Below are 19,312 nucleotides of genomic sequence, written 5' to 3' on the forward strand. Positions count from 1 at the left end.
CGGATTCAGAGACACGTGATGTCTGGAACCAATCGGAGATCCCTCACGCTGAAGTGAAAGTTTGTTTCAATATAAAATGAACAATACAAAGCGGATTAGTAATAAATTCTGATTCCTATTACATGGCACTATAATAACTTGGTCAAGGCAATAAATGTTAGTGGCCAATCAGATGATTACTTTAGACCGATAATATTCAGTGTATATAATTATCTAATTACCCATATTTTGCTATGTTGTTTGAGGTGGAATTACACGGAAAATAGATCCCTAATGGCAATGGCACTTCCATCTAACTTTCCATGTAGATATTTGTATTTAAGAGGTGTTATTTTTCCAGTGTGATGTGCCTTAAAATCTTACCTGCTAGATTTGTTTACAAGTTTCTTTCTCTGTTCTCCTTGATTCCTCTTTTCCTTTAGGAAATAGACAAAGGTAACCAGGTAGGACATGAAGTTGGGAGGCAATCCCTGCTATTTTGGCTTAGCTCAGACTTATGCTTCTTTTTTATAAGATTTATATAATACTTCTTCAAATGGCTGGGCTGAACAGTTCATAACATTCATTCGATGACTGAAGATGCTTAATCCAAAAAAAAAAAAAAAAACGTATTAACCTTGTAACATTTTGACATCCCATAAATCCCTTGCTTGATGCACTTCAATATCAATATTAAACAATGTTTTACTTTTTGCTTTTTATGGCTCATGTTTTATGTATGGTTATAATTCTTTGCATCTCATATAACTTGGTTTGCCATTCTTTTGGATGAGAATTCAGATAGATCATTACCAGATGCTATATCTTACTGTGTTTGATTGGAAATGCATATTTTCCTCCTGCTGGAGCATGTATATCAGGACCATATAAATTTATCATCAGTTGGATTTATTACAGTTTTAAATTTTATCTAAAGTGTTATGCTTATTTGTTACTATAGATTAAGGGACAGATAGATTTATGGGTTGAAGTGAAAATTTTAATTCAAATTCTCAAATTTATTTATTTTTTATTGGTCAAAACTCAAATTCGAATTTTGAATTATCCAAACTTGATTTGAGTTTTAATTCAAATTTAGAGATTTATCTACCTCTAATTCGACTAAAACCTGCCGAATTACTGTATAAGTCAATAGGAGAGGTCCAGGGATCAAACAAGGGAAAGTTGTGCTCACAGCTAATTTTTAAAAACATTAAGCGGGGGTGCAGTGAGGTTGGAACCACAAAATTCACATAGACAAATACAAGAGATCCTCTGCACTCAACCCATTATCAATATATTAAGGACATTGAAACATTTTGTACCTTAAGCTACTAAAAATGCTATAATAATAAAAAAAAAAAAATATATACACACACACACACACACACACACACACACACACACACACACACACACACACACACACACACACACACACACACACACACACACACACACACACACACACACACACACACACACACACACACACACACACACACACACACACACACACACACACACACACACACACACACACACACACACACACACACACACACACACACACACACACACACACACACACACACACACACACACCAAGGCAGTACTTTGGATGTGAGTGCATCAGTTTGGGACATGCTATACTGTGTGGGGTTGAGGTTTGCGCGAACACTAAAATATGCTAAAGCTGCACCGCTGATTTTTGTGGATCCACCTGTCCACTGTGTTCAGATTTAAATATTATGGGGTAGAGTGCGCTAGTAATTGCAGATAAAATATTTCCAGGGACCTGTGTGGGGAGACAATATATAGAGTAGTACGCCCAAAAGAAAAACCTTTACAGACTTTCTATGGAACTACTCACATATTTGAAGTACAAATGCGTGTATATCGTCTTCGATGTAGTCCAGATCGTAGTGAAACGAAAGCTTATAGTCTAGCGTGTATTCCTCAGGGTGCGCTCCCTTGTCGGCGGACAGTTGTTACTGTACTGCTGGCACTTGCAGGGTTTGTTTTATTTGAAAAAAAGTGGTAAAAATATTTACATACAATCAACACATTACAAATCCTCTTTAACAGAAACAGACACCTCATACAGCTAAAATTTCCCCCAAATGACTTAGTGGGGAGTGCTGGCTATAATTTCTAGTTCCTGTTAGGAAAGTTTTACTCTCATTTTAGTTATGATTCTGACTAGAACGGTTCCTTTTCGTGATCTCTTGGCTAACACTGCAGGTGTGTGCAATTGGTAATGATCTATCTATTTATACATTTATTTTTTAACAACAGTTATACTGTAATGATCAAAGAAATGGCTGTGTTGATGACTTAATTGCTGTTCTAATTATACCCATAGAAGCAAAAGAACATTGCTGGTGCTCTTGCTTTCTGGATGGCAAATGCTTCAGAGCTTCTCAATTTCATAAAGCAAGACCGAGATCTCAATCGTATCACATTGGATGCACAAGATGTTCTTGCACATTTAGTTCAGATGGCATTCAAGTAAGACTAATAGACTAATCTTAAATTTTTTTTTATTTGTTGGTATTCTCATTTTATCTGTTCCAAACAGTGCTGCTTTAATAAACGGGCAAAGGAGAATTAGTTCGCTCATCAAGGACAAGTGGGCCCCATCAGGCTTTTTGTCTGGTACAACTTTTGACAGAAGCATTTTGGGTGGAGACCCAAAATTGGGTCACAGTGTTGTTTTGTCGACAACATTGTTGTCTTTTATAATAGAAAAGTTAATTGTACTGGTTCTGAACTTAAAAACTGGTTCTGAACTGAATTGCAAAGCTAAATTTGTAACATCTGGCATAAAAAGATTTTTGTCCCTTTCACAAGAGGTATTTGCGCATGTTAGTAAATATCAAATGCAAGTTCCTGCTTCGCATGCCCCTGACAGTTTGGAATAGAGTTTTTATGAGCAGGGTTTTCTGGTTCTATATTTTATTTTCTGAACTTGTTTGTTCTTACAAGACCCCTGCCTGTTATAAATTACTGTGCACTGTGTCTGGTACTATTTAAATAAATTCATATGATCATTATGATGAATTGAAAAACTAGCCTATAGACCCAAAATCTTTTACCGTGGGTCTGAGAACATTTTCTTTGTAGCTCACATGCTGTCTAGTTTAAAAGAAATATAAAGAAATATAAAGATCACACAATGGAAAAAAAAATTGCACCATGTTAAAGTGCTTTGACCCTTGTATGTACAAGTTTGTGGTAATTGTATATTGTAAGACTTTGTGCTCCATACATTGGCAGAAATTGATCCTTTCTAGGTGTGAATGAAAGTTTCCAAACTTGCAGAAGGCTTCAGCAACAGGGCTGAATAGTAAAGCAGTAACTTATAAATTATTTGCTCTTCTCGAGCTGAGGATTCCTGGTAACCTAGGAGCCTTGTTGTAGACTTGCATTTTTCATGGCTCCAGGAACTTGGAAGCTCACACTAGTTTTAACATGGCAGTTACATAAATAGCTTGATTTCACCAGTGTCTCCAAATGATTGAACCAATTTAGACGGTAGTACCGATATTATTTACTGTATTGATATTGGTCAATATTAACTAATGTTACTACTAGAATACTCTGCCTTTTACCATTTTCTTTAAAATCCAGCTGTTACATACTGTAACTATAGATACTAGCGTACTCCCATTTATATATTGTGATTTAACAACATTTAAAGTGGTCTGCGTGTGTGTAGCTTAACTGCTTCATTTAGAATTGCAGTCACCTTTGTCATATATATGCCTAGATGCTTAAATTATGCATTTCTTTAACAGATACCTGGTGCACTGTCTTCAGTCTGAACTGACCAGCTCCATGCCTGCTTTTATAGATGATCCAGAAGAAAATGATTCCCAAAGGCCTAAAATAGGTCAGGACAATTATTGGATGGCCTTTATTATCATTTCTGTTCCTCAGCTTGTGAATTGTTTGTTCAGACTTGATGTGGTCTTTTAGTTTAGGTGGTACACATTAGGCATTGTTTATAATTATAGTTTCCCAACCTTCTTTAATGGAGAAAGAAACCTCCAATCAATGGAGGTGCCAAATGTTTGGGCACTCCCCAAAGATTATAATGATTTACCCAATGGGAGTAATCCCTCGTCGTTTCTTCTCGCACGCATGCGCAGTAGAGCTAAAAGCCAGAGTTAAACAAAAAAAAAACCTGGATCCTGAAGATAGTAGAAGGGAGGAAGAGGATCACTCGCTCACTAGTGTCCCAGGCCAGTGCAGTTCTCTGCTAACGGGCACTGTCCCAGGGTATCCGGTAAGTCATTATAATTCTTGGGGGGTGCCCTAATATTTGACACCCCTCATCAATTGGAGCTTTCATTCTCTTTTAAGGGTCCTGACAAATGGGCCACTTTTTCGCATATGGAAGATTTCCGCTCCTGCGGGTGATACAACACACATGATTCACTGGAATGGCTGCTTGCAAAATATTTTACATGCAGCTGAAGAAAAGGGAGAATAGTGGCCTTCAGCCAAGTCAGAAATCAGTAATGAATGCTCCAGCCACTTATCTGGCACAGAATGTCATTTGATTTACAACCTGGGAAAAACTAAAGGTTTTGTTTATATGCCCCTGAGAAAGATAACTTGATAATGAGTAGGTTGTGGGACTGTTAGGCTAGGGCCAAACTACTCATTTGAATGGGTGCAGGCAGAACATGAGCAAAGGGCAGTGGATTCTCCGCTTGTGGAGAAATGCAGGCGGCGATCAACCTTTGTCTGATCCTGGCCTTATTGTTGAACATCACTGTGTTATGGAAGCTGGGAGTTTTTTTAATATGTGGTCATCACATCACCTTATTATATACAAAATCTGTTTATTTAACATGTAAATGTCAGGTGATTCCTTATTAATATGGTATACCCCCTCCATTTATTTACAGCCATTTTTAAGCTTGTGAACCTGCTAGGTAACTGGATTTTTTTTTCCAGTTGATTCTGGCTGATAAATGTGACAAATAGGGACATAGGAACATATAGACATTGTGAAAAATACTAAAAAGGCATCCATGCATTCGTATATTAATATGTGTAACTTGGGTGCTTGTTTTACACTCCATTTGAGAACTGGGTACTGATATATTTATCTTCTTACTGCTTATAACAATAATAATGCCTGTGTAATACACACACAACTTTTTTTTTTTTGTCTCTTTTAGAAGACGTCTTGCATACTCTGACAGGTGCCATGTCACTTCTAAGGCGTTGCCGGGTCAATGCAGCATTAACTATTCAGCTCTTCTCGCAGCTATTCCATTTCATCAACATGTGGCTATTCAACAGGCTTGTAACAGATCCAGACTCTGGTTTATGCTCTCACTATTGGGGGGCAATAATACGTCAGCAGCTTGCACACATAGAGGCCTGGGCTGAAAAACAAGGCCTCGAATTAGCTGCAGATTGTCACCTTAGCAGAATAGTTCAGGTAAAAACATACATATAGTGTAAGTATCGAAAGAAATAGTTTGGGTGTTTAAGACATCCAGCATAGGTTGGATTTTAGTGGGGGATTTTCAGTCACCATACAGAAGTGAAAGAAATGACACATTGATGCTTCTAATTCAGTTGAATTGGACACACCTGAAAGTGCAAGCATTCTCACTTTTTTTAGTCTGAACACGCTATATTGCACATTTGCAGGCTAAATAACATTTCCACTGCTGGCACTTTAAGTTGTAGTCCATTTAGCTGAATGGGAGGCGGCAGGGTGTTATTTCTGCCCCATATTCCATTAGCCTATGGAGTTGTCACTCCGTAGTTACCTACTGGTATATCTTTGAGTGCACCACTAGTCAAAACCTACTGAGAAATGTTCCTACACAGGAATAAATGCAGCAGTAACAAGCTAGGTATTTACCCTTGTTGTTCCCTTCACTATAGTCAATCAACAGTATCTAGAATATAAGTATATAAGTTAGCTTTCACCTATTATATAACCCTATGTGGTCTTTATGTTGAACCTCCATTCATTTGTTTTAGTCCCCTGAGAGAGACAGCCCCACATTCAGGGAAACTTTGGTAAAGTATTAGCCAGTGCTAAGTACAGTTCTTCAGAAAAATGTTAATGTCCCGTGTCCCGTTAAATTCCCAATCCCAAATCTGAATCTTTATAATGAAACAAACATTATGACACCTTTCTATTGTGGGTCTCTAGGGCAAAGTTTAAAGAAGCACTCTTTTCAGTAACCTAAGTATACGCTACAGTTAGATCCTCGCTTTATGCTCACATTTATGGTTTTGTACAACTGTATTCCTCAAGGCATTCTTCTGAAAAAGCATCAGAATATTGTAAAATCTCAAGAACTGATCAGTATTCCTTTTTTATCTGGCCATAATGCTAAGTGGCTTTTGTATGCATTTTTAGGCTACTACTCTTCTCACAATGGATAAGTACTCACATCAAGATATTCCAAATATAAATAATACATGTTTTAAGCTGAACTCCTTACAACTGCAAGCTCTCCTGCAGAATTACCACTGTGCTCCTGACGAACCATACATCCCAACGGTAAGTTACTTGTGGCATAAATATTTTTTTGTGTGTGTAAAAAAAAAAAAAATAAGTCATACTTTCCTATTATGCTGTTCTCCAATACTTGTGTATTGGCAGGAGTTGATAGACAGTGTGGTGTCTGTAGCAGAAAACACTGCTGATGAATTGGCTCGAAGTGATGGTAGAGAAGTTCAGCTGGAGGAGGATCCTGATCTTCAACTACCTTTCCTTTTGCCTGAAGATGGTTACTCGTGTGATGTTGTTAGGAACATTCCTAATGGCCTTCAGGAGTTTCTTGAACCACTCTGCCAGAGAGGTGAGTATGATAAAAATAGAAAAGCGTAAGACATAATTTATTCAAGCTTGCTCCCTACTCACAGAAACCTACAAGGTAATTAGTATGCGTGTTTGTGCATCACACATATATTGTGCCAGAAGCAACTCCACGGCAGTGATGTTGAAATTCTAGTAAGCAACGCTGCATTGTAGAAGAAAATAATAATTTGTTTCAGAAAACTGCATGTTCATTAATGAGCCTATGGTTCACAAATTTTTCTTTCTTACGCTTATAGCTTCTCAAACCACCATTTCTTCAGACATGCTCTGCATAGTTATACCACAAGTGTGAAATTCACACTTCTGCTTTACATATTTGAGTTGATATTTTGAGTCCTTAACACATTACAACTATGTCTTTTAGGGATGTGAACAGCCAAAATGTCTCATGGGCATTTAGCCTTAAAGGGATTCTGTCACAATTTGTATGGTGTTTTTATTTCTAAATTACACTGTTTACACTGCAAATAATTCACTCTAAAATATAAAAATTTCATTCCTGAACCAGCAAGTGTATTTTTTTAATTTATAATATTGGTGTGTAGGCAGCCATCTCAGGTCATTTTGCCTGGTCATGTGCTTTTAGAAAGAGCCAGCACTTTAGGATGGAAATACTTTCTGGCAGGCTGTTGTTTCTCCTACCCAATGTAATTGAATGTTTCCCACCTGCATTTTTACTATTGAGTGCTGTTCTTAGATCTACCAGGGAGCTGTTATCTGGCTACCTTCCCATTGTTCTGTTAGGCTGCTGGTGGGAAAGGGAGGGGGGTGATATCACTTCAACTTGCAGTACAGCAGTAGAGTGACTGAAGTTTATCAGAGCATAAGTCACGTGATTGGGGGAAGCTGGGAAACTGACAATATGTCTCGCTCCATGTCAGATTTCAAAATAAATATTAAAAAAATCAGTTTCAGTGCTGAATTCTGCTGGAGCAGCAGTATTAACTGATGCGTTTTGAAAAAAACACGTTTTCCCATGACAGTATCCCTTTAACTGAAAAAAAGTCTTTAGTGAATATTAGTTTTTTTTCTGTTTTTTTCCCCCGTGAAGGTTTCTGCAGACTTGTCCCTCACCCACGTTCACCGGGCATATGGACAATTTACTTTGAAGGAGCGGACTATGAAAATAATTTGTTGACAGGCAATACAGACCTGGTAAGCAAAGCGTTGTTTGTTTTTGCATAATGTTCTAGCCGTGGGAAAGTTTATTTACAGAGCAGCTTTTAAAAAGAAAAAAAAAATCATTAAAATCATTTATGTTTTGAAAGCCCTGCTCTCCAAGTACATGGGTGATAATGTCTAAGGTATTTTATTAGGATAAATACAATTATTATGGCTCTGCCATATTCCTTGCTATACAGAGAGATATTTCCTGCCCCAGTAGACATTATGGGTCATTTTGATCATGCTGTTTAAAAAGTGGAGTGACGCATTACCGGTGATGTAGCCCAGAGCAACCAATCGGCATATAGATTTTAACAGTTAGAAAATAAAAGCAAAGATCTGATTGCTATGAGCAACATCACCAGTAATGTTTTCACTGCACTTTTTACACAGCATGATAAATAGTCCCCTTTGTCTAAGGTCTCTCTCACATTCATGCAACATTATGGTTGCATGAATGCGAAGCCCTGAAAAAAAATCACTGGTTGTCGAATTTTTTTTTTTACACTTACATATATTTGCAAAGGATTATTATCTAAGCAAACTTATTATTATTCTACTTTATATAGCATCAGCATATTTCATAGCACATATATTAAATGTAATTTACAATAATCCATGTGGAGCGTAAAATCTAAGGTGCCTGTCACACAATGTTTTTTTTATCATGGCCAATTAACTGTCTCCATTCATCCATTATCTAGAAAAGCACAGGTCCCAAGCAACCCTAATTTATATTTTTTTATCTTAGAAGTTTTTGTCTGAATTACCAACATTTTTTTTTTAGCCATTAAGGAAAGAACCTGAAATAATCACTGTGACACTTAAAAAGCAAAATGGAATGGGTTTGAGTATTGTTGCTGCAAAGGTAAGATCTTTTCTCTTGGGTTTTCATTTTTTAAATGTATTGAGTGTATTTTGTTACAGTAATCTGAATAACTAAACTTAACACATTAAAAATTCCCGTTTAAGACTACACTTTAAATTGTTTTAGTAGTATTCACAATATAATGCGAAAGCTTTTTTGACAAAGTGTGCTTTGGACGTCTCGCCTATTGGAAAAACTCTTTTTGAATCGTCAAATCTGCAATGGCTCTTCTTGTGATCTGATCATTGGCCTGGGCTCTACTGATCTGATTTTAACTCACCATGTGGTCTGATTTGCTACCTATATCTGGTTTTAGGTCAGCCTAGAAATGCATGGCCTGCACTTTCCTTTGTTTCCAATCTGTTGGCAGCTTGTACCTGTAGGGTATATTTAGTATGGTGTGTAAAGTATTCTACACAAAATAAGTGTAAAAACCAGTGTAAAATAAATGGAGTTCATAAAGCGGTGTATTAATCCATACTACTGATTTTATATAATTCATTATTTCAGTAGCAAGCAAAATACATTGCTGTATTAAAAGTGGTGATATTTATTAGGGAAGCACCGAATCTGCTTTCTATTCAGATTCAGCCTGATGCCAGATCTACTGCAAAGGATTTGCCTGAATCCTAGTCTCCCCCCCCCCCACGCAAGAAAACAATTGTGGCAAAAAAGGCTTGGTGTGTATTTCCAGTTTCTCTGGAAATGTACGCCATTATTTTACACTACCTCAGAGCTGGTGTCATCTATTAAAGTCAATAGGTGTGAGGAGAAAATTCCTTAGTAAATGTGCTATATAAAAAGGTGTGTATTTTGATTTACACTGGATTTTACAGCAGCATGTTATACTCATGCTACACATTCAATACTAAATAATATACCCCATAATACATATCTATGATCTATAGAGGACTCCAACAAGGCCTAGTCATGATCTATAGAGGATTCCAACTGACTTTAAACTATACGTTTTGTTTGGTTCCAGAGCTTCTTTAATTGTTAAAAATATTATTTGTTTATAATTGAGGCACACATAACCTTGCAGTGACAAGTGAATAATTGAATTATTCCTTTGTGGTTCTCCCTGAATAGTAATGTTTCAGGACATCTACTGTTTCATGCCCTAGCATCCACAAAAACTAAAAGCCAATAGAATCAGACATTGCTGTTTTCACAGACATATAATATAGACTTCTATAAAAAAACAAAAAAACAAGTCTACTATGTATCAGAGATGTGCTGTTCAGAAGTTATTACCAATAAAGAATTCTTTAATGATTTGACCTCTGAAAGGGCAAGTTTCATATATATGTGATATTTCATTCTACCCTGTCAGTTGAATCAGGACACAAATGTACTATTACTGAACATTTATGGGGCAGTTAAAGGAAGCAATACCACTATTATTCTGCTATCAATTAATTAAATTTAATAAGTACACATTTTTTCTACTGTTATAGACTTAATATTTGGTAAACAGCAATGCAGTTTTTTTTTTTTTTAAACAATCCTTTGTGACCAATTTGTTTTTATTAATTTCAATTAAATTAGCATGAATCTATGTTGCTAATAAAATTTGCCTTTATTCTTAAAGTCTACAGTTCACATATGATTTGCTCTTTGTGTTTTAGAGGCAACTGCTGTAGGAACTAGTAAATAATGTAACAAGACAGAATGCAGAAATTGTCTTATTTTATAAATGCAAGCTGTAATATAATATGTATTCTTAAAACATTTCAGGGTGCAGGACAAGAAAAACTTGGTATTTACATTAAATCTGTGGTGAAAGGAGGTGCTGCAGAAGTGGTTAGTAATATTTTGCTTTTCCAGATGTCTTGATTCTATAATTTTTGAAATGCTAAAATATAGAAAAATGGGAGCATCCACCAGGCATAGTTAAGTTTCCGTGTGCATTACATTGATAGCCACTTTCAGAGCACGTTTCAACAGTCATTGCAATAAAATGAATTATGCACAAAAGGAGGGGGACCCACAATTTAGTCCCTTAAATTAAAAGTCCATCTTTATTGCAATTACTTTGGATGAAATATATACACATAAGGTTTTTTTATTATTTGTTGAAATAAACAGGGCACAATCTGGAAGTGAATGTAAAGTCACAGTGTAATTCCAGTCTGCTTAGTAGGTCAGAACAAATTGTCAGTCCACTGGGAAGCCTCTGTATAATAAGTTGCTCCTTATCTAAAAGGATAACAGGCTGTAGCTGAGGGAAGGGAGGGGGTTCCTTCTTCGCAGTGAATGGCTGATTTGTTTTCCCTTGCTCAGCAGGAAACTAGTTTACTTTCATTTTCAGATTTTGTCCTGTTTAGTGTTTTGCCTATTGTTTTGATTAGGAAATGTATGTTCAGCACTTGCCTCCTTATTGAACTAATGTTAGAAACATATACAGCCCCTTTAAAGTTTATATATGCCACATGGCTGTATGCTGCTAATGTTGAAAAGGTGGGTTTACTTCCCTTGTTCATAAAGGGAACCCACCCTTACTAAAAAATTTAAAGGGATACTGTCATGGGAAAAATGAATCAGTTAATAGTACTGCTCCAGCAGAATTCTGCACTGAAATCCATTTCTCAAAAGAGCAAACAGATTTTTTTATATTCAATTTTGAAATATGACATGGGGCTAGACATATTGTCAATTTCCCAGCTGACCCAAGTCATGTGACTTGTGCTCTGATAAACTTCAATCACTCTTTACTGCTGTACTGCAAGTTAGTGATATCACCCCCTCCCTTTTTCCCCCCAGCAGCCAAACAAAAGAACAATGGGAAGGTAACCAGATAGCAACTCCCTAACACAAGATAACAGCTGCCTGGTAGATCTAAGAACAGCTCAATAATAAAAACCCATGTCCCACTGAGACACGTTCAGTTACATTGAGAAGGAAAAGCAGCAGCCTGCCAGAAAGCATTTCTCTCCTAAAGTGTGCAGGCACAAGTCACATGACTGGGGGCAGCTGGGAAATTGACAAAATGTCTAGCCCCATGTCAGATTTCAAAATTAAATATAAAAAAATCTGTTTGCTCTTTTGAGAAATGGTTTTCAGTGCAGAATTCTGCTGGAGTAGCACTATTAACTGATGCGTTTTGGAAAAAAACATGTTTTCCGATGACAGGATCCCTTTAACTCATTCTTGTCTAAAGAGAACAGCAATGTGATTTATCAATACGTGATACTTGAGCTGTAAAAAAAAAAAGTTACTTCTATCGCCTTTCCCAATGTTTTTAGTTGTATCTCTAGTCTTTATGTAAAGATTGTACCCCTTCATTATGATTTCCACTACACCTACCTTTAAAGGGCACCTATCATCAAAAAATTGTATTCCCTGCCAGACGTGCGGGCTAACCATAGCGTCACAGCTTTCGCTCGTTATGCAAATGCACATGATATAATGCACATAATGAGCAAGCCAGGAGACCCTCTTATTTTAAGCATGCATGTCACTGAACATGGCTCCCAGCTATGCGGTCACAGGAGAAGCACTATAAGTACCCTTTAAGCTCCATAACATTCACTTATTTCTAATGGTATAATGGTTATTTGACAAAGCATGCAGCTCAAGGTGTGATTTAATGTTTACGAAAATTAATTTCTTCTGAAATTTAATTAAACATTATTTGCCTTAATTAAGGTAACGAAGCACATACAACATTTGTTTAGAAGAGTTGTGATTAAAATCATCCCTTTATCTTATTTTTCAATTTTAGGATGGCCGTTTAGCAGCAGGAGACCAACTTATAAGTGTGGATGGGCAAAGTTTAGTGGGTTTGTCCCAAGAAAGGTACAGTAGTGTAACACATTGCTAAATTATATATTTTTTAATAAAATCTTTGTTAAACTCCCTAACACATGATATTTGAGAAAAGCCTGGATTTGCCAAGACTACTGGTGTGACAAAAGTCATTTGAGATTCCTATTGTGTCGCCAAGTGCATTGCTGTGCTTCTTTGCAAACAATGCTGCAGAAATCCCCTTTTAGGTAGTTCTGCATTACAAGTGCACAAATGTAACAGGTGTTGTCTCTGGAAATATTTCTACTTGTACTATTTCAATAGAACATAAACACCAGGGCTCTGGAGTGCCTTTTGTCCCCTGGCACACCGTTCTGATTGTGTGGTGTACTCGCTTTACATCACCGAGCCTTTATAGCACATCTGATCAAGACACAGTGGAAGTTAATGTCATTTAATTTTAAAGCACTGGTGTGGAGTTTTTGTTCACATATGTACAAATTTAAGTTTTTGAAGGAGTTTAGATTTTGAGGTCAAGCAACAACAAGACTAACCCACCTACTATCTCGTTTCCAGAAAGTAGCAGGGATTGAGGTCCACATTAAGGCCTGCTGTATAGTGTTATGTATAGTATTCTGGCAAAATATTCATTCTGCTCCTCTCCTTAATAGCAATTTTATCATGTCTAGGTTACTTGCAGAGAGGAAGCATTATGTCTTGATTATACACTGTGCTAGCCTTGATTACAATCATGTGTTTAAGAAATATAATAGCCTTGCCAGCGTTACACAGTCCACATGAGATAATTGACGTAAGTGGTTTGACAAGTAATCCTTTAATATTGAAATTTTGGGAATCGTGGGTGTGGTAAGAAAAAAACAACAACCCTATTTTTACATATCGAGTATCACAGACATTTGTAGTGAACTGGTTTTGCATTACTTAAAAATTAAGGCGTAGCATTATGAATTTATCTGCCTTTACTGGAATATATTTGTTGTTGTGCAACCATTTAAATATACAGTTAGGTCCATAAATCTTTGGACAGAGAAGTTGTTTTCTAATTTTGTTTTTGTACATTACCACAATGAATTTTAAATGAAACAACTCCCATGTAGTTGAACTGCAGACTAGGGATGCACCGAATCCACTATTTTTGAAAGATTCGGCTGAATACCGAACCAAATCTGAATCCTAATTTGCATATGCAAATTAGGAGTGGGAAGGGGAGAACATATTTTACTTCCTTGTCCAAAAAGTCACTCAATTTCCCTCCCCGCCCTTAATTTGCATATGCAAATTCGGATTCGGTTTGGCCGGGCAGAAGGATTCGGCCGAATCCTGGTGAAAAAGGCAGAATCCCGAACCAAATCCTGGATTTGCATCCCTACTGCAGACTTTCAGCTTTAATTCAGTGGGTTGACAAAAAGATGTAAGGAATTAAAGAATTTTTTTAACACAATCACTTCATTTCAAAGGCTCAAAAGTAATTGGACAATTGACTCAAAGGTTATTTCATGGGCAGGTGTGGGTAACTCCTTCATTATATCATTATTAATGAATCAGATAAAAGCCCTGGAGTTGATTTGAGGGGGGCGCTTGTATGTGGAAGATTTTGCTGTGAACAGACATGTGGTCAAAAGAGCTCTTCATGCAGGTGAAATTGATTTGCCACATCCCAGGTGCATGACTTTACATTTATCAACATTGAATCTCATTTGCCATTTAGCTGCTCAGATTGTCAGTTTGTCAAGATCGTGTTGCAAGGATACACATCCTGGATGGAATTAATTGGGCTGGATAATTTAGTGTCATCTGCAAACACTGATACATTACTTACAACACCCTCCCCTAAGTCATTAATGAACAAGATAAATAAAAGTGGACCCAATACTGAGCCCTGGGGGACCCCACTAAGAACCTTACTCCAAGTAGAGAATGTACTGCACCATTAACAACCACCTATGTACCCAATCCTATCCATGTGCAAACGACTTTATTAAGCCCAACAGACCTTAGTTTAGAAAGCAGTCATTTGTGGGGCAAAGTATTAAAACATTTTGGCAAAATCCAAATAGATCACGTCCACTGCTCCTCCACTGTCCAGCATCTTACTTACTTCAACATAAAAAGCAATCAAATTTGTCTGATATAACCTATCCTTAAAGCCATGCTGATTGCTGCTCATAATGCCATGCACTAGGACAAAATTTTGATTGTGATCCCTTAACAATATGCTTATATAGTGAATTCACTTGATGTTTATATCAATAAAATAATAATATCGGCAAAGGAAAAAGAGCTAAAATTGTCTATATTTTTCATGTAAATGTTCTTTATTTTTGTTTTCCTTTCCTTTTGTTTTTTTTTCTTTTGCCATAAAGAAAGTTTTTTTTTCTCACAAGTGAGAACCAGATTGTACCTATAAATGTTTATAAATTGAAATTATGTAAATATCATTGTTACAATAATGGGGCTATTTATTAAAGCTCAAGTTGTGTTTTTCCCAAAAAATTCGACCTTTGATATATAACCCCCCAAGTGTACTGCTGTTTTGTGCTTGTATGATGTATGTAGTGTTTTTTTTTTTTTTTAGAAGAAAAAATGATTGCAGAAATATATTTAATGGCTAAAACTCATCTCTTCAACAGAGCTGCGGAGCTCATGACTAGAACTGGGTCTGTAGTAACCCTTGAGGTAGCAAAGCAAGGAGCAATATACCATGGACTTGCCACACTACTAAACCAACCATCTCCTCTTATGCAAAGAGGTAAGCTGATTTAGTTTATGATCTTTGAAACGCAGAAACTATGAAATTGAATTTATGCTTTAAATGTTGAATTGTAAAGACCTATAAAAGTAAGTTCAAAGAGGCAATCACATGTATTTGAGACATGCATGCTTTATATTTATTAAAAAAAAATCAAACATGCCAGAAAAATTATATCACATTCATGAACTATTAAATTGTTTTAATAACCAGGTACATTTACAAAGCATTTTCTGCTTTTACAAATGTTCCAGTTTGGTACAATCTTAATCACTACTTTAAGCAGAGAAATTAATATCTTTCCTATGAAAGCTTTGCCAAAACAACAAGCATTGTGTTAAAGGAAAATTGTACCCTTGAACATTGTTGATTTCTATAAAAGTATATTAAATTATCTATCAATTTTTAAAACACTGTTTCATATAAATAAAACCTTTCATAAAAATTATATTTTTTCTAATGTGTGCTATAGGATACTACCATTTCATTGGCTGAAGGGGCAGCATCGCAAAAGCCGCCCCAGGGCTGTACAGGAGCTAAAAAAAAATTTCCCTGCCTTCTCAGTCTGCATTTTCTGTATTGTTTCTACAAAGTTATACATATTTTCATCCACAGGTCCATGTCCTTTTTATTTTGCAGTACTCTCTGAGTGCCAAAATGCAATATTCATTTTTTGCATCAACAATTTGTATCTTTTTTTCCCTAAACAGATCGACGTGGCTCAGGAAAACCAAGACCAAAGAGTGAAGGTTTTGAGCTTTACAATAACACTTCCCAGAATGGGTCTCCTGATAGCCCCCAGGCGCAATGGCCAGAATACACAGAGCCAAAGAAGTTACCAGGGGATGATAAACTATTGAAAAACCGTGCTGATCATCGTTCTAGTCCTAATGTGGCCAGTGAGTTTTGAGAATAATAAAATATACATACGGGTTAATTGGCTCCTTATAAAATCAGCCCAAGCAGGTGTATATATGAATAGACCAAAATGACTGACCTAATCTCCTTTGGTAATACTGACTAACAGGTAGGGGACCTATTATCCAGAATGCTCTGCACTGAAGGCTTTCTGGATAACGTAGATCTTTCCATAATTTGGATCTTCATACCTTAAGTCTAAGGTTAAATATTAAACCCAATAGGCTGGTTCTGCTTCCAATAAGGATTAATTATATCTTAGTTTACAGTACTGTTTTAGTATTACAGAGAAAAAGGAAAGCATATATAACAATGTGAATGTTCACATTTTTGTGAATGTTCAGAAGTTTCTGGATAACGCATCCCACATATGCATAACTATAGTAGTATGCTCAAATCACATGTTTATGTTTCATTGTAGCTTTCAGCTGTTGTCTTAAAACAAATTCTTATTTCCTCATATCTGCTAGATCAACCTCAGAGTCCAGGTGGAAAAACTACTTATTCAAGCAGCTCTACAGTGAAAATCACTTCTGTATCCACGGGAAATCTATGCACTGAGGTTAGCTACGGTTTTAAAAAGCATTGTTCCTATAATAAAGTAAGAAAATTCTCAAAGGTTAAAACATCCTCATAACTGAAAAGTTGTTTTCCACTTTCTAAAACAGCAGGGCAGTGGTTAATAAATTGTACATTGGCAGACATTTATTCTCAAGCTACCATATTTTATTTATTTGCCTTTTTTTAAAATCAATTTGAAGGAAGAGACTGTGCCAGCAAGACCAGAAGCTTATCCTATCCCAACACAAACATATGCAAGGGAGTATTTTACTTTTCCAACTCCCAAATCTCAAGATCGAATAGGACCTGCTCAGAACCAATGGCAAGGCTACGAAGATAAATTCCAAGTTCAGATGGGCAACAACCATGCTAGAAATAATTCAGCTCAAGTATGTATGATAGAACAAAGAACTGTAGAATTATTGGTAACATCTCACATCAGCCTTCTTCTAAGACTGCACCCAGGGGGCCAATGCATCGCCCTGGTGCAGGCATATGGGGTAGATAAGAATTCAGCTCCCTCATTTTCTGCCTTCATTTCTTCTTTTTATTGGCTTTTAGATCCTACTGGTACCAGCCATGTATTTGCAATTTGGTTAAGGTACCTGTTGTGCCTGAGTGCCCTGCAAGTTTCTCCTTGTGCATCAAGGTGCAAACATTGTCACAACATTGTCACCAGCTACGCTGGCATTTTCATAGGAGCAGTCTTGCTGTAATTTTAGCTCCTATGCTACCCACTTTACCTAACTTGTTGACCATTTAACCTATTTTAACCTATTAACTAAAGGTTTTAACAAGGCGGAAATATGAGCCCCACGTCAATGGCATGAGTATGGTTACATTGTTATTGCGCATGTAATTTTTTCCTTAATATTATAGCTATATTTTATTGTGTGGAGCATCTAGATTTTATTATTATTTTTTTTAACAGCAAATTGCTTATTCTGAAGAAGAACTGAGGGATAATTTGGCATTCCAATCCGAAAGAGGACACATTGAACCCCAGGTGCAGAAAGATATGGAACATTTGGAACAAAATCTGGATGCTAAAGAAACTTGGTTCAATCGAGGCTCTTCTATGGAATCAAGTACATCTTGTCAAGACCTTAATAACTCTAAGACACATTCTATGGGTTCCTTGACCAAAACAGGACCTGGTCGCTGGAAAACACCAATTTCTTCTCAGACAGCTACTGTTCTTTTGCCCCAACCTGTTAGAACAGACCTTCCTCCTCCACCACCTCCACCAGTTCATTATGGAGCAGAATTCGAGGCAGTGCCTATAGACTTACCTCTACCACCCCCACCATCTGAAAACCAACTAGGGCTTTCAGCAAATTCACAGGCAGCTGCGTTAGAAAGAAAGAAGAGGGAAGAACATCAGAGGTGGTATGAGAAAGAGAAGGCCCGTTTGGAAGAAGAAAGAGAGCGGAAGAGGCGAGAGCAGGAAAGAAAGCTAGGACACGTTCGTCCTCAGCCACCAACTTTACCTCCTCAACCAGTAATTCCACAGTCTCCTCCATTGATTCCTCCTCCAAATGTTGTACAAACCAGAACAGAGAAACCGGCCACTCTTCCTCGGCAACAAGATACTGTTATCAGAGAGCTTCAACCTCAACAGCAGCCACGGACCATAGAAAGAAGAGACCTCCAGTATATCACTGTCAGTAAAGAAGAGCTATCTTCCAGTGATAGCCTTTCACCAGATCCCTGGAAGAGAGATGCCAAGGAGAAGCTAGAAAAACAGCAACAGATGCATATTGTGGATATGCTAAGCAAAGAGATCAATGAACTGCAAAGCAAACCCAACCGAACTTCTGAAGAAAATGACAGGCTTCGCAAATTAATGCTTGAATGGCAGTTTCAGAAGAGACTACAAGAGTCGCAGCAGAAGGACGATGATGACGACGACGATGAAGATGATGATGATGTGGATACCATGCTTATCATGCAGCGTTTGGAAGCTGAAAGAAAAGCAAGGGTAATATTTATACAAATGTTATTATATAGTTAGAATTGTTAAACTATGATGTATCTTTTCAATTACTTTGCTTCAAACTAATATGTTGTATTGGTTTGAAACAATGATTAGGTTGATTTCCAGCCAAGGAAAAGTGCTTTGAAATAGTTCTTAATATTTTGCAGAGGTTAAATGCATAGAATCTGTATTTTTTCATGGGACAAGCATGAGGTACATGGACATAGCTTCCCTTTTATCAGTGGTACTCTGCTGGATGTGGCATATGCACTCTATAAATAACTACAAAAACAAATGTACCATATATTGTAAATATTTAAGTTATCTGCATTCTGTGACCTGGCCTACAGATTTATATTTGTATGGTTACAGAACTTTTCAGTTCCTTCCCTATTATATTTTGAAATTGTAGGGCGTAATTTTTCTAATATATATATATCTATGGTGAACAGGTTCAGG

At 36.8% G+C, this 19,312-nt stretch overlaps 1 protein-coding gene across 16 annotated transcripts in view; it reads left to right on the forward strand.

Annotated features, from left to right (window-relative positions):
• Positions 1 to 19,312, forward strand: part of afdn.L (afadin, adherens junction formation factor L homeolog) — a 97,323-nt gene that overhangs the window by 55,940 nt on the left and 22,071 nt on the right. For 9 of the 16 annotated variants that reach the window (XM_041562297.1, XM_041562288.1, XM_041562289.1 and 6 more), the window contains exons 15-29: positions 423 to 443; positions 2,345 to 2,490; positions 3,780 to 3,874; positions 5,175 to 5,440; positions 6,380 to 6,523; positions 6,626 to 6,824; positions 7,896 to 7,999; positions 8,796 to 8,876; positions 10,617 to 10,682; positions 12,604 to 12,677; positions 15,278 to 15,396; positions 16,107 to 16,295; positions 16,785 to 16,876; positions 17,076 to 17,264; positions 17,807 to 18,856. In XM_041562297.1, the coding sequence (XP_041418231.1) occupies positions 423 to 443; positions 2,345 to 2,490; positions 3,780 to 3,874; positions 5,175 to 5,440; positions 6,380 to 6,523; positions 6,626 to 6,824; positions 7,896 to 7,999; positions 8,796 to 8,876; positions 10,617 to 10,682; positions 12,604 to 12,677; positions 15,278 to 15,396; positions 16,107 to 16,295; positions 16,785 to 16,876; positions 17,076 to 17,264; positions 17,807 to 18,856 (2,835 nt within the window). 16 annotated transcript variants of the gene reach the window in all.

The sequence above is a fragment of the Xenopus laevis genome, chromosome 5L (genome assembly GCF_017654675.1).
Source record: "Xenopus laevis strain J_2021 chromosome 5L, Xenopus_laevis_v10.1, whole genome shotgun sequence".
In the NCBI taxonomy this organism is placed as follows: domain Eukaryota; kingdom Metazoa; phylum Chordata; class Amphibia; order Anura; family Pipidae; genus Xenopus; species Xenopus laevis.